Below are 16505 nucleotides of genomic sequence, written 5' to 3' on the forward strand. Positions count from 1 at the left end.
AGCCTCACTGAACCCCTTTTCTTTATTTCCAAAACAAAAATAGTAATTACCACAAGAATTTTTCTTAGGCCTGACCAGGCAGTGGCGCAGTGGATAGAGCGTCGGACTGGGATGCCAAGGACCCGGGTTCAAGACCCCAAGGTCACCAGCTTGAGTGCGGGCTCATCTGGTTCGAGGAAAAGCCCACCAGCCAAGGTCACTGGCTCCAGCAAGGGGTTACTCTGCTGAAGGCCCACGGTCAAGGCACATATGAGAAAGCAATCAATGAACAACTAAGGTGTTGCATCGTGCAATGAAAAACTAATGATTGATGCTTCTCATCTCTCTCCATTCCTGTCTGTCTGTCCCTGTCTATCCCTCTCTCTGACTCACTCTGTCTCTGTAAAAAATAAATAAAAATTAAAAAAAAAATTTTTTTCTTAGGATTAATGAAATAATGGATATCAAGTGCTTAGTATAGCATCTGATACAAATTATGTGCTCTAAATCAGATAATTATTATATTTTTCCCTCTTTATATAAAAAAATCTAAAGTTTCCATTTAAAAATAAACAAAACAAAAAATTAGAGAAGAGTGTCTTCAAACTCCATTGCTTATAAAAAATAAGAAATATCTTAAAAATATATATATACCTATAAAGGTCACTTGTCCCTGGATTACAAAAGAATATAAAAATTCACACACATACCCCTTAAAAGGCCAACCTGACAGTTAAAGCAAGCTGATGACAAAGGCTTCACCAGTTTTGTTTATAAGTTAGTTGTTTTTGTCCTTCACTCTATAAATCAAGTCCCTCTTTTGTTCTCCTTTAAATTTAGACTTTGAAGAAACTAAGCCAAAAGAACCTCTAAGGAAATACCTCATGTAAAATTTCGGAACGCAAAGCAGACATCTGACAAAGAACCCAAGTCCAGAATAAATAACTTCAAAAAAAATAGTAATATAGATATACATATGTATATACTACTATCCATAAATATATATACACAATAATATGTACAAATTCTGCTGTCTTGGTCTGTTTGGCTTCTACACCAAAACAGCACAGACTGAATAACTGATAAACAGGGTTTATTGCTCACAGTTCTGGTGTCTGAAGACCAAGATCAGGGTGTCAGCATGGCTGGATTCCTGTGAAGGCCCTCTTCAGGGCTGCAGACTGCCAACTTCTTGCTGTGTTCTCACATGGTAGAAGGCGGCAAGGGATCTTTCAGGAGACTATTTTATAAAGGCACTAATATCTGTGTAAAAGCAGCACCCTCACAACCAAATTACCTTCCAAAGACCCCATCTCCTAATATCATCACCTTGGAGGTTAGGTTTCAATGCACAAATTTTGAGGGACACAAATATTCACATCATAGCACTTCCCACATGCAAGAAATGTTCATAAGCAACTTTCTTTATAAAAGCTAAAAATGAGGGGGAAAACCCCACAAACACATATAATTGTAGATTTTTTAAAATGTGGTTTCCTGATGCAATGGAATACTCTCAACAATTGAAAAAATAAAAACAAGCAAAAAAGTGATCTATTGATACGATCCCAAAATGGATGAGCAAAAGTTAGATACATACAAGTACATGCTGCATGACTATATGAATGCATTTAAAGCAATACTGACTTGCACTAAATAACACTGTAGTGTACAACAATTTAAAAAAGCTTTCATCAATATTATAATGATCAAATAATTTGTATTTTCTGATCACCTACCAGCAATTTAAACTAGTACATACATCATTAGAGATCATTTTAGGTCTAGCTATCTGCATGAATAATAAGATTTAATGTGAATATAAAGCACATGACATCACCATATATAAACAATCAAATATATCAGATTTTATGAATAGCTGTTCTTTTACACATCATATAATTATCAAGTTCCTATTCAAAAAAGACATGGCTGTTTTCATGGGTCCAGGAAATAAAATACTTCTGAACAGCCATACGAAAAATACTTAATAAATTTTTGCCAAATATTTCAAGACTTTAAAAAAGAACCAGAAAGATACAGTTATAATAGAGAATTATACATCCAAAATATGATTTTCCAATAAAAGAAGAAATTCAACTCGGTATACTTTTGCTAGCCCTACATATTACATACGCTCATTCTCCATTCATCCTCTGAGCACAGTGCTCTCCCATCCTTCCATGCCTAGGGAGCTTTTTCTGGAACCCATCTTAAAATGTCATATTTCTGATAAAGGCTCTCTGGTCTCTCTGGTTCCCTAGGCTGAATTTATCACTACTTTTCATGGTTCCAGCTTCCTTTTCTTAGACTATCATATGATAGATGTCTACTATATGACAGTTGATTGCTTTGGTGTTTTACCTCCTAGCTCCAGCATTATGGTTACAATACAAACACTCAGTAGATGTGGGTTAAACAATTATATCAACATAATGGAGGGAATTAAAATACTAGTTCTTGAAAGAAAAAAAAATCTGTTTAGAAATAAGATGAGATAAAACACATATTTTGAGCAAATCAGTATCATTTTCTGGTGAGAAAAGACCTAATTTCATGTTCAAATGCTGTTATTCCCTTATAAAGTTTTTTAAATAATAATTTTATAGAGGTATTATTCATCTCTTATATGGTGTTAACACATTTTTTAAATTTTTTATTTATATTGAGAGAAACATTGATTTGTTGTTCCATCCATTTATGCATCCACTGGTTGATTCTTATATGTGCCCTGACCAAGGATTTGAACCTGCTACCTTGGTATGTTTGGAAGACACTCTAACCAACTGAGCAACCGGGCCAGGGCTGTGTTAATACATTTTTTTTTTTTTTTTTTACAGAGACAGAGAGAGAGTCAGAGAGAGAGATAGATAGACAGGGACAGACAGACAGGAATGGAGAGATGAGAAGCATCAATCATTAGTTTTTCGTTGCGCGTTGCAACACCTTAGTTGTTCATTGATTGCTTTCTCATATGTGCCTTGACCGCGGGCCTTCAGCAGACCGAGTAACTCCTTGCTTGAGCCAGCGACCTTGGGCTCAAGCTGGTAAGCTTTTGCTCAAACCAGATGAGCCCGTGCTCAAGCTGGCGACCTCAGGGTCTCGAACCTGGGTCTTCCGCATCCCAGCCCGACGCTTTACCCACTGCGCCACCTCCTGGTCAGGCCTGTGTTAATACATTTTAAAAGAAGTCCCACCTCTTGTCACATTCAAAAATTATCATACAGTATTAAGGGCTCTGAGAACCTCATTCATGTCCCAGATTTGGATTTATATACCACTGGAGAAAATGCTTCCTAAATATAAACATTTCAAGAATTTGAGAAAACAAAAACCAAAATTAAAACCAATAACATGGTTACAAAGGCACAAAGAATTGCCTAATCTTGCAGAAAATTATTTCAAAATCTTCTTTGCTTATACAAGGAATAGCTTTTGTTACTTCACTTGCAAAACCTTGAGGAATGCATCCACTTGAGAAGGGGATACTATAAAAAATGAGAATTCTTCCATTTAGAGCAGGGGTTGGGAACCTATGGCTCGTGAGCCAGACGTGGCTCTTTTGATGGCTGCATCTGGCTCAGACAAATCTTTAATTAAAAAAATAACATTAAAAATATAAAACATTCTCATGTATTGCAATCCACTCATTTCCTACCATTCACGTTCATGGTTGTGGGTGGCTGGAGCCAATCACAGCTGTCCTCCAGGATAACACCAAATTTTTAATGGATAATGCATAACGTACACGGGTCATTGTATGGCTCTCATGGAATTACATTTTAAAATATGTGGAGTTCATGGCTCTCTCAGCCAAAAAGTTTCCCGACCCCATGCTTTAGAGCAGAGGTCCCCAAACTTTTTACACAGGGGGCCAGTTCACTGTCCCTCAGACAGTTGGAGGGCTGCCACATACAGTGCTCCTCTCACTGACCACCAATGAAAGAGGTGCCCCTTCCGGGAGTGCGGCGGGGGGGGGGGGGAATAAATGGCCTCAGGAGGCCACATGTGGCCCGCGGGCCGTAGTTTGGGGACGCCTGCTAGAGAAATGAGCTAAAAGAAAATATGGTTTGAGATAACAATGTTCTCCAATTGTAGAAACTAGAACTAGGCCTTTCCTACCAAAAGTACATTTCCATGACATGTGAAAAGGATTAAAATAAACAAAAGTAAGTTTTTACACATTGCACAGCACAAGTGGTCAAACTAAAAATGAAATGGAATGCAATTACGGTCAAAAAAGGATTTAGGTACACATGGGTAGAGGACGTCCTTTGCCCCTGAGGTGACGCCGATCAAGAAAGAAAACCTACGCTTTCTCCTTTGTGCCTACACTAGAAATAACTTTAGGCTAGAAGCATAAAAGTTCTATTTTTATATTAGATAAAGAAATTATAAAACATTCTTGGAAGTCAAATAGCCATAATGATCTTTTTGGGACAAATTTCTAACAGTATGAATGCTGAAGCTGAATTCTCCACCCCCTTACCTTTGTGATGAGGATTCGGTATTTTTCTACCAGGTGGTCGTTGTTGTGACAACCTGCTAGCAGCTGCCAGACTTCTCCCCGGAGAGCTTCAGGAACACCACTTCTTACTAGGGATGACAACTGCTTTGGTCTCACACTCAAATTGAGATGCCTAAAAATAAAGCCATAATCCAGATGTACATAAGAAAAGGTTCTCTAAAGAGTGTTATTTTTTATGAAAATCAAATAATTTACAAAGACTTAATAAAGGTCACATACCAATAAAGGAAAAAAGAAAAAAACAACAACAACCAGAAGGCTGTTAAATTAGACGTGGCCAAATAACTCTAAAAGATTGGTTGGAGAAAAGAGTTCTGCAGTCAGACTACTTCCTAAGTATCTTTAAATTACTGCTCTACTTTTAAAAGTAAAATAAGATAAAAAGCAAAGCTGGAAACCATAGTTTTATGGACAAAGCAAAATTCCCATCAGTGGGCACATAGGCAAAGATAAGGGCTTGGCCCTGTATCAAGATTGACAAACTGTGTATCTATATCCTCTGGTCAAATATTGGTTCTAAGTTAAAATATTTAAATATAATCAAATGCTCTTAGCAGATTTTACGAAACCTTGCTGCAAGTGACATTTTTGAATATGTTAAGATAGTTTCTATAGCTCAGGCTCTAATGCAAGAGCTATAGACAATTCAATTCGTTGTTGTCTTTGTTTAGGAAAAAATTACATAAAAACTGAAGAGCTGGGCCCTGGCCGGTTGACTCAGTGGTGGAGTGTCAGCCTAGCGTGCTGAAGTCCCGGGTTCGATTCCCGGCCAGGGCACACAGGAGAGGCACCCATCTGCTTCTCCACCCCTCCCCCTCTCCTTCCTCTCTGTCTCTCTCTTCCCCTCCCGCAGCCAAGGCTCTATTGGAGCAAAAGATGGCCCGGGCGCCGGGGATGGCTCCTTGGCCTCTGCCCCAGGCGCTAGAGTGGCTCTGGTCCGCGACAGAGCGACGCCCGGGATGGGCAGAGCATCGTCCCCTGGTGGGCGTGCCAGGTGGATCCCGGTCAGGCACATGCGGGAGTCTGTCTGACTGCCTCCCCGTTTCCAGCTTCAGAAAAATACAAAAAACAAAAACAACTGAAGAGCTGTGAGCAAGAAAGAACAAAAGTAGTTCTGCTACTTAATTCAAGAATTGGTACACTATGGCTTCTGGGCCAACTCGAGCCTACCTCATTTCAATAAACAAATCTTTATTGAAACAGCCATTTTTATTTGCTTATGTATTGAGTATGACTGCTTTCCCATTACAACAGCAGAGTTGAGCAGTTGTGACAGAAATGATTTGGCTACAAATCCTAAAGTAGTTACATTTGTCCAATAAACCCAACCATAGGTTTATTTGCTAACCCTACCTTACTTTATACTGGTAAAATTTTCAGAATTAATTTTATGTCATGGATACCATTAACTTCATCCAACTGAGTGTATTATTTTATATTGACATTAGTTCTCTTATCCACTAAGTCACATTAAAATGAACTTAAAGAATTAGAGCTCAAAGGTATTACCAACAGTAATAATCTAATAAAGTTAATATCAGCTTTGGAGTTGAATTTTAGGTTGTGTTAAAAATTCTGGGCTTGTCATTTACTAACTAGAATTGCTGACTTAATCTTTGAGCCAGTTTCCTCATCTATAAAAATAGATACTAGTTCATAAGGGTTTGATAGTGAAGAAAAAGCACATAACTTAGCACAGTGCCTGGAATATGGTATATTCATTAGTTCTTAATACAATTACTACCATCATAAAATCCATTATTTTTAATTTACAGTAATTTTTTTTTTGAAGGAGAGAGAGAAAGAGGGACAGACAGGGACATACAGAAAGGAAGGGAGAGATATGAGAAGCATCAATTCTTTGTTGTGGTACCTTAGTTCTTCATTCATTGTTTTCTCATGGCTGCCTTGATTAGGGGACTCCAGCAGAGTAAGTGACCCCCTGCTCAAGCCAGCGACCTTTGGGCTCAAGACAGCAACCGTGGGGTCATGTCTATGATCCCACACTCAAACTCGCGACCCTGTGGCTCAAGCTGGATGGATGAGCCCATGCTTAAGCCAGTGACCTCGGGTTTTGAACCTGGGTCCTCAGCATCCCAGGCCTATGCTCTAACCACTACGCAACCACAATAATTTTGAATGGCAGTTTTATAGACTTGTACATTGTAAATGAAAACAGACTCAGAAGAGTTAAGTGACTTGCCCAAGACCATACAGCTTAGAAGTAGAAAAGGTAGTCTTTAAAGCTTTGTCTACCAGGCTCTAAAATTCCGTAACATTGTGAAACTATCTATAGGACACATATAAAAAATGATTTTTAAAAACCAAAAATCTAGCCTGATCAGGCGATGGCACAGTGGATACAGCGTAGAACTGGGATGCAGAGGACCCAGGTTCGAGACCCTGAGGTAGCCAGCTTGAGCATTGGCTCATCTGGTTTGAGCAAAAGCTCACCAGTTTGGACCCAAGGTCGCTGGCTTGAGCAAGGGGTTACTCGATCTGCTGTAGCCCACGGTCAAGGCACATATGAGAAAGCAATCAATGAATAAAAAACTAAGGTGTCGCAATGAAAAACTAATGATTGATACTTCCCATCTCTCCGTTCCTGTCTGTCTGTCCCTCTCTCTGACTCTCTGTGTAAAAAAAACCCCCAAAACATCCAAAAATCTACAATTAATTGAGTTAACAAGAATCTATATATTTTTAATTTTTTATTTATTATTTTTTTTTAGAGAAAGGGAATGGGGGGGGGAGTAACACTGACTTGTTGTTCCACTTATTTATGCATTCATTGGTTGATTCTTGTACGTGCCCTGACCAGGGATTGAACCTGCAACCTTGGCGCATTGAGTCGACATTCGAACCTATGAGCAACCAGCCAGAGCATCTATTATTATTTCTGAAGACTGGACTGAAACCAGCAAAAACAGTTTTAAACGCCTTGAAGACAGTTTAGATGGAAACTCAGTTAATATATTTCAAGGAGTGGAAAAAGGACACAATTAAATGAATTAACAAAGCTTGACAACAAAACAAATTCCAAGCAACTGTATAAAATGCGGTGAGTTCATCTAATAAAATCTAGAGTCTAAATGGTGTATCTAAATGATTTTTAAATGTACTATTATGTAACCATTCAGGACTCAATTACATTTCTATTTTAGAACAGAAATATTGTTATACAGATGAAATTCCTGCAAGCAGCAGTCCAAACGGTTCCCAAGTCACTGAACTGAAAATATATTTGTGACGAGAACATCAGCAGGTTTGTCTCCTGATTGCTAAAGAAATATCAGAAATAAATGAGAACTATGCCCCTGGGGGGCTTTTGCAGAGTTCATTTATTAAAACCACTTATGGAAAGACAAACCAGGCTTTGATTTGCATTTTCTTCCAGTACACATATTTGACATTTCCCAATGTGAAGAGTATTTTACAGTATTTTACCAAAAGTGTAAGGCATTGTAAGAAAGCTAGAAGCAGATGATGCCCATTTGTAGTCCTATCCCTTAAGGGCATGAAGTTTTTTAAATGCTGAGACACAGTTTTACTAAGAATAGAATAAAAGGCTTCAACAGTTAAACTTCCAAGGAAAAACCCCAAATAGGCCATGGGGTGTTTATATAACCCTAATAATCAAAAGGTCTGAAATAGAAAAGTGAAGCGATCACTTTCAAGCTCAGCTCCACTCCCACCCTACCCACGATCCTGGTAACCCACACAGAGGAAAAACGAAACTACATACATGTCCCACCAAACAGACTTACCAGACTGTCTCTGGTTTCATTAATAAATATCTAAAAGTAGTGTATTCTTTTTAGACAGCCTATAGCAGTGATTTTTCAACCCTTTTCATCCTGTGGCACACATAAACTAATTACTAAAATTCTATAGCACAGCAAAAAATATATTTTTTGCCAATCTGATAAAAAAAAGTATAATTTTGATTCATTCACACCAGATTGCTATTGTTTGGCTGGCTGCTATAATTTTTTATTTGACAATCTAAGGAAAAAGAGGTCAGTGGCCCTGACTAAACAGTTATTTTATATTTTAAAAATTCTTGTGGAACACCAGCTGAAAATCTCTAGTCTATTGGACAGTGCTTCTTAACATTGTTGTCAAACTCCCTGCTGAGTTGGTAAGAAGGTTCATGAATTTCACAAGTGTCAGTAGAAAAAGTAATTGGTAGAACAGTTCATATATACCATGTTTATAACATTCTGCTGTCACTTTAGGTACGTAATACAGAGAAGGAAAAATCCCAGCTGAGGTTTCACCTGTGGCTCTAAGCATTGTGTGAGCTTCTTCTACACCTCACTTATCACTGTGTATTGTCTAACTATTGTGTATTATCTTAACCAGTAAGTGGTTCCTAACCTCTTCAAAATAAAGGACCTCAGTCCTTACTTATTCTCACTATAAACTCAATGTTTAAATAAATATTTTCTGCAGCAATGAGAATTTATTAGGTTTCTGATATTCTGGGCATTGATTTCTGATCTTTACTACTACCCTCATAAACCTCTAAATACAGATTCTAGAACATGAACCTCATATTTAGGTTTTTATTATTGGTTCCAAAAAGTGAACATAACAAAACTGCAGATGAAAACAACTATTGTGCCTGACCTGTGGTGGCACTGTGAATCAAGTATTCACCTGGAACGCTGAGGTCCTGGTTAGAAACTCCGGGCTTGCCGGGTCAAGGTACACATGAGAAGCAGCTACGAAATGATGCTTCCTGTTCCTCCCCTCTGCCTTTCTCTCCCTCTAAAATGGATAAATAAAATCTTTTCTTTATCTAGAGGAGATTTTATTATAACTTACCATTTTGACAGCAGTTCTCCCCATGTTTCAAGAATTTTTTCTGCACATTCTTTGGATACATCACCAGATCCACTCAAGAGGGGTTCATCGTTATCTTTAATAAACAAAACACACACAAAAAGATAACAGAAGTGGCTATGCAAGTCAGAAGAATGACATGGAAATATCACAGTCAAATTTAAAAGATTTTACTGAAGCATTATTCTCCCTTGTAGTACACAGGTATAAAGATAAAGAAAATAAAAACAGTCCTAGATGGAATGTTGTAATCTTTCATTCTCTTTTACTTTCCACATTGGTCCATATTATGTCGAATGCAGAAAAAAGCCATGTACACCGTAATTATAAAATTGACAGAGCTCAAAATAGGGTATATTCTCTCTCCTTTTCCAAAGCAAGCAGCTTTATGCATGAAAATACATAGCAGTCTTATATATATCAGTTATAAAAATTACAAACTACTTAAGTGTACAATAGAAGAGAGTTGCTGCATAAATTTCGATACTTGTTCACAATGTAAATGCATTTTGACCTTTGTTTATAAAATGATTCAGCAAAATAGCACATAAAAATATGAGCTAAATCTTCATTATGGTCTATGTTAAAAAATAGAAAATATGCCAAAATATTAATAATTACTGCCTCTGAATGATGGGAGTTATTAGTTTATCTCTCCTTTATGTTTTTGTGATTTTCTAAATTTTCTACAACGGCATATATCAATTTATAATAAATAGAAAGCACAAAAACATTAAAAAAAATAAAAATGGATCATTTCAAATTTAACTCAAGTAATCAGGAAAAGTAAATTCAAATACAAATTTAAAGATTATTAGATATGAAAACTGAAAAAGTGACACCGACTTGACGTGTAAGAGGCACTGAAAGGTGTGATGAAAGTGGGGGAATAGGGACTCAGTGTCCGCTTAATCAATCCTTTTTTGCTGAACACTTGGGGAATTTTCAAAATTTTGCTACAAATAGAATCAGGATGAACATATCTCGTTGCTTTCATTGGGTATATGCCCAGAAGAACTTCCTGGGTTTAAAAAAAAAAAAAAAGCATACTTTTAAGGATTTTGAAACTTAACTGACAAAATGCCTTCCAAAACGGTTTTGCCAATTTATATTTCCAGTGGTTGGTGTACAACAGTTCTTGTTCTCATATATCCTCGCCAATGCTATTTCTAGATTTTCTGGTTTAACTTGCCTCAATAAAGTTTGAAGCTTTACATACTGATGACTACATTATAAACTAATTTTTTTAAAAGACTCAGAAATTGCTGATATTTATTATTAAACTTTCTTACATTTGCCTTGGGCATTATCATCAGTTCTGATGGTGAGACAGGGAAGAGGTCACAATGAATAGGAAGCATCTTCTGTAGAACGAGGAAATAAGGAAGAGAGAAAGGCTCTAGGGCACTAAGATAAACTTGTACTTCACTATTTTGCCAGAACTGGCCCTACTTTCTAATATCTTCACTAATTTTCTACTCATTAAAATGTCAAAATAGAACTCTTTGGGGGAAAGCAGCTTCAAAAATGTACTAAAATTTGCCCTGGCCGGTTGGCTCAGCGGTAGAGCGTCGGCCTAGCGTGCGGAGGACCCGGGTTCGATTCCTGGCCAGGGCACACAGGAGAAGCGCCCATTTGCTTCTCCACCCCTCTGCGGCACCTTCCTCTCTGTCTCTCTCTTCCCCTCCCGCAGCCAAGGCTCCATTGGAGCAAAAATGGCCCAGGCGCTGGGGATGGCTCTGTGGCCTCTGCCTCAGGCGCTAGAGTGGCTCTGGTCGCAACATGGCGACGCCCAGGATGGGCAGAGCATCGCCCCATGGTGGGCGTGCCAGGTGGATCCCGGTCGGGCACATGCGGGAGTCTGTCGGACTGTCTCTCCCTGTTTCCAGCTTCAGAAAAATGCAAAAGAAAATTAAAAAAAAAAAAAAAAAGTACTAAAATTTATAAGATGGCCATTCCTGCAAAGAAATTACACCTATCTTACAAAATTCTTTTACTGTTTTGGATGCTTTCAACACATCTGGATAGTAGTAGTTTGAAATCAGTATTTAGAACTCCATACAACTGAGGGTGGGGAGGGAGCAGGCTGTCTCAGTCTAAGGTTGTTGTTTCTGAACACCCCCCCACCCCCAAACTGCTGCCTTTTTGCTTTGTAAGCACAAACATTCTATGGATAAGGAGCCTCTCTAGAAAGATTGTAGCCATTTCTTCCCAATGAGCAAACAGATCCCAATAGAACCATGTCTTGGTTTGAAAACTGGCTTAAAGAGCATTAAAAGATGGCATGGCTATGCAGTCTTCCTCAGTCCCAGTTAACATGGTGTTACCAGAAAGTGTCACACACTAGGGAATCAATGTGCAGCAAAAAGGACACACTCTTTCTACACAGAGCTTGCTCTAGTGTTCCCTGGTTCTCCCATGCTGCTGTTAGTCCTTATCTCTTTCTAGCTAACTGTCAGTAAAGGCCTTCTGAACCCCCTCAATCACATTTAAAGATCTATGCCTGCTAGAGACTCTATGTCAGTCCTAATGCTATTGTTTAGCTGGGCCCAAATTTCTTTGTAATTGGTAGATATTCTTTCAAATCTCTACTATGGAGACTTGAACATTCTCTGGTTTCATAGTAGTGTCTTTCTCAATTTTTTGCTGGTTTTTGTTTTTACTGCTGAGCGTAAGAGGACCAGCATTCTATAAACTTTCACTTGTGCTGTCATCTTAAGCACTGTTGACCTAGAGAGGAAACTGTAAGTCTCAAGACCACCATTATACAGTAGACAATCTCAAAGAGCAGGAGCAAGTGCACCTTACCCAGTTTTAACACATGACTTCAATTGGTTCTGCATGGAGACTCTAAATTGTATCTGTGACTTCTCTAGAAACAATACATGTGCTTTCTCTGCACTTCAAAATGCTTTGAACTAAATGCACAGAAATGATAAGAACAGAGCGCAGACCATTAACTCAAAGACATGAATTAAACCCTCCCTGCTAATTTCTAGCTGTGTGACCTTGGGCAAATATGCTTTACTGAGATTGCATTTGCTTATGTGCAAAATAAGGATAATAATGAATCCAAATTTTCAGGGTTTCTGTGAGGATTATATAAACATAATATTGTTTTATTTTATAAACCTGTCTACTACATATTAAGCATCTAGTAACTGGTGGCCATTAATATTACTAATAAACGATCCTTTGTTGATTAGTCATAAGAAAAGTGGAAATTACAGAGAACAATGGAAAATGGAAAGTCAGAGCTTGCTCTAAACTTGAAAAAAAGTGCACAGAATGATAGACCTTATTTCTTTTAACCCAATCAATCATCCCTGCCACCTTTATGCCACTGTTAATGCACTTTCTTAGGAGTGGCCAAACCAGCCCAAATATCCCTGCTGAATTCTCCTTGAACTTTCCAAGTTCCAGCTCAAAATCTACTCTTCAAATGCCCCACACGACACTGTCACAATGAAAAATGGATTCTCCTCTATGAATTTCCAGAATGCTACCTGTGAACCTTCCTTAGACACATGCTTCATATGACCTATCATAATCAGCTTTTTCTCTCCCTTAAAAATAAAGCTCTGGTATAAAATTTAAATTTTTTTTAAATTTATTGATTTTAGAAAGAGAGGGAAAGAGGGAGAGAGGGAGGAGATAGAGAGGGAGGGAGAGGAGGAAGGAAGGAGGGAGGGAGGAGATGAAGGAAGGAAGCAGGGTGGAGAGGAAGGAAGAAAGAAGGGAAGGAAGGAGGGAAGGAAAGAGGGAAAAAAGGGAGGGAGGAGAGAGGGAGAAAGACAGAAAGGAATATTGATTGGTTGTTCCACTTTTTATGCATTCTTTGGTTGATTTTTGTATGTAGCCTGACCAGGGATCAAACCTACAACCTTGGCATATACAGACAACATTCTAACCAACTAAGCTATCTGGCGAGGCCTTACAAATGCCTTACTCTTTCACTTCTAAACTTTCACTTTTCCTGTGTTCCTTCCCTCCTTTTATCACTTCTATGTAGTATCTCTTAACTGATCAAATCATAAACAAAGCATAAAAAAAGAAGAAAAACTTCAACTGATTGATTTCTAATTAAGTGCAAAACCCAATAATGCATAAATATCAATTTATATATTTAAATACATATATTTTGTGACAGGGTCATATGTGGAAACCACTTTTGGCAAATGAATTTTTCCCTGTAAAATAAATCCTATGGGATAAAAGCATTCAAGTGGAAGCTGTGCATAATTGACTCTAAAAATCTGGTATTCTTTTAAAAAAATGTAATCTCATTTTATCCAACTTGATGAATTACAATTATCTTTTATTTCATATTTGTTTTTTAGCAAGAGAGACAGACAGACAGGCAGGCAGGGAGGGAGAGAGATGAGAAGCATCAACTTCTAGTTGCAGAACCTTAGTTGTTCATTGATTGCTTCTCATACGTGCCTTGATGGGGGAGTACGTGGAGGGCTCACTCCAGTGAGCCAGTGACCCCGTGCTCAAGCCAGCGACCATGGGATCATGTCTTATAATCCCATCCTCTAGTCAGTGACCCTGCACTGGTGAGCCTGTGCTCAAGCTGGTGACCTTGGGTTTCAAAACTGGGTCCTGAGCGCCCCAGGTCGATAATCTATCCACTGCGCCACCATCAGTCAGGCTGACTATCATTATCTAAAAGAAGGTTCTCAGTTAATCATTTTTGGATCCTCCCCAGAAATTCCAAATATTATATCACGGATCAACTCACTGATAAAAGTAAGTCCTCCACCCCAAAACAGAACTGAAGCCCTGCCTATACTTTACCTTCCTCTTCATCATCTTCTGGAGGGGACGGTATCATCGAGCTCTGAGATCCAGATTGCGGCAGGCGAATTGAGGGACTGGCTGTGGTTTTCCTCCTCTCTCTTTCTGATTCACTTTCCAAGCACACAACTTCATATAAAGTGTCAGTATTGCTCTTTCTCTCCTTCTGCTTTATCTTAAAGATGAAAAAAAATTTATTAAGTGGTAAAATTATTTTAATTCAGTACTGACTTCATATAGGATGTGAGAATATAAAGTATTACCTTGAATATCTATACTTAAGGTAACCTTTTCTAAATAAAAAAGTGTACGTTTAGATTTTAAAACCCTATGAAATAGGGTGTTTATTGAGCAGGACTCTAGATCTGCAATTTTATTTATTGTCTTAAGTCTGTATCATCAAACATCTAACCACAACCAATCACAATATTTAGCAAATGTGAACTAAAAGGTTAACTATTCTGTAGCTTCCAAGTTACTTTAAGGCGTCCTTCAAATTTTCCTTTATAAAACTCTACATAAAAAAAAGTTTTAAAATAATCTAGAACAAAGTTTAGGACTATGCAAGTCCTCTTATTTCCATGCCCCTTCCACTCCTTAGCTTAATTAAAACAGTGTAGAAAGCTTTTCTTCAATTGAAAGTTACAACTTGGGGTGGGAGGAGAGGTGAGTGGCAGAAAGGAGCTTAATAGAATCTATAAAATTTTGATAACTAAAATTGGTTTGTATTTTGATCTTATTTTGAGGTAAGCACATAACATTTTAAATTGACCTAAATTAAAACTTAAGAACAGGGAATATAAAACTTTACCAGTACACTATTTCAATATAGTAACACTCCCTAATACAGCCAGTTAAGGAGCTGAAGGGGGAGCAGTGACATACAGAGCAGCAGGAAAAGAAAGAGAGACAACCAGAAAAAGGGGGCTACACCTAAGAGAACAACATACACGCATAAAATAAAAATACAAGGTGGGGGGGAATAAGATGTTAATTAGGTGCAGAAACATCAGGCAGAGTAGATTTTATCTTCTTTTTTTTTTTTTTTTCATTTTTCTGAAGCTGGAAACGGGGAGAGACAGTCAGACAGACTCCCGCATGCGCCCAACCGGGATCCACCCGGCACGCCCATCATGGGGCGACGCTCTGCCCACCAAGGGGCGATGCTCTGCCCCTCTGGGGCGTCGCCATGTTGCGACCAGGGCCACTCTAGCGCCTGAGGCAGAGGCCACAGAGCCATCCCCAGCACCCGGGCCATCTTTGCTCCAATGGAGCCTTAGCTGCGGGAGGGGAAGAGAGAGACAGAGAGGAAAGCGCGGCGGAGGGGTGGAGAAGCAAATGGGCGCTTCTCCTGTGTGCCCTGGCCGGGAATCGAACCCGGGTCCTCCGCACGCTAGACCGACACTCTACCGCTGAGCCAACCGGCCAGGGCTAGATTTTATCTTCTTAATGATTATTTGGGTTAAGAAAAATTACCCCAGTCCTCAAAGGCCAAGATAATGGCAATAAGGTCCTTTCAATACCATCCTGAAGCAATGTTTAACAAAGGTTGGTCAGCTTTTCTGTACAGGGCCAAATAGTAAGATTTTTTTTAGGCTATGTTGGCCAGTGATCTCTGCCATTATTCAATTCTGCTATTATGGTGCAAAAGCAACCACAGCCAGTGAACGTGGCTGTGTCCTGAATAAAACTTTATGAAAACAAGCACCAAGCTGGACTTGACCCACAGACTCTAGTTTGCAGACTTTGATTTAACATATCCACTCAAAGATTATTAAATTTCTAGATAACCAATTTTTTTTTTTTTTTTACAGAGACAGAGTCAGAGAGAGGGATAGAGACAGACAGACAGGAACGGAGAGAGATGACAAGCATCAATCATCAGTTTTTCACTGTGACATTTTAGTTGTTCATTGATTGCTTTTTCATACGTGCCTTGACCGTGGGCCTTCAGCAGACCGAGTAACCCTTTGCTCAAGCCAGCGACCTTGGGTCCAAGCTGGTAAGCCTTGCTCAAACCAGATGAGCCCATGCTCAAGCCGGCGACCTCAGGGTCTCGAACCTGGGTCCTTCGCATCCCAGGCCAATGCTCCATCCACTGTGCCACCGCCTGGTCAGGCAATAACCAATTTTGACTTAGCTACTTACTATGAATTAAGAGGCCAGACTCTGTGAAGTTACATATTAACCTATAAATCTGTGTCCAGTACATATGCAAATGATTTCTGTCCAACAGAAAAGATAACCCTACCTAACCTGTGGTGGCACAATGGGTAAAGCGTCAACCTGGAATGCTGAGGTCGCTGGTTCAAAACCCTGGGCTTGCCTAGTCAAGGCACATATGGGAGTT

General features: G+C 38.9%; 1 protein-coding gene across 5 annotated transcripts in view; it reads right to left on the reverse strand.

Annotated features, from left to right (window-relative positions):
• The window catches only part of RABGAP1 (RAB GTPase activating protein 1), a 186017-nt gene that overhangs the window by 81777 nt on the left and 87735 nt on the right, over window positions 1-16505 (reverse strand). For all 5 annotated transcript variants that reach the window (XM_066256280.1, XM_066256279.1, XM_066256283.1 and 2 more), the window contains 3 exons: window positions 14156-14330; window positions 9338-9431; window positions 4469-4619 (listed from right to left, as the gene is read on the reverse strand). In XM_066256280.1, the coding sequence (XP_066112377.1) occupies window positions 4469-4619; window positions 9338-9431; window positions 14156-14330 (420 nt within the window). The remainder of the gene's footprint in view (window positions 1-4468; window positions 4620-9337; window positions 9432-14155; window positions 14331-16505) is intronic.

Source organism: Saccopteryx bilineata, chromosome 2 (assembly GCF_036850765.1).
Source record: "Saccopteryx bilineata isolate mSacBil1 chromosome 2, mSacBil1_pri_phased_curated, whole genome shotgun sequence".
Taxonomy (NCBI): Eukaryota; Metazoa; Chordata; class Mammalia; order Chiroptera; family Emballonuridae; genus Saccopteryx; species Saccopteryx bilineata.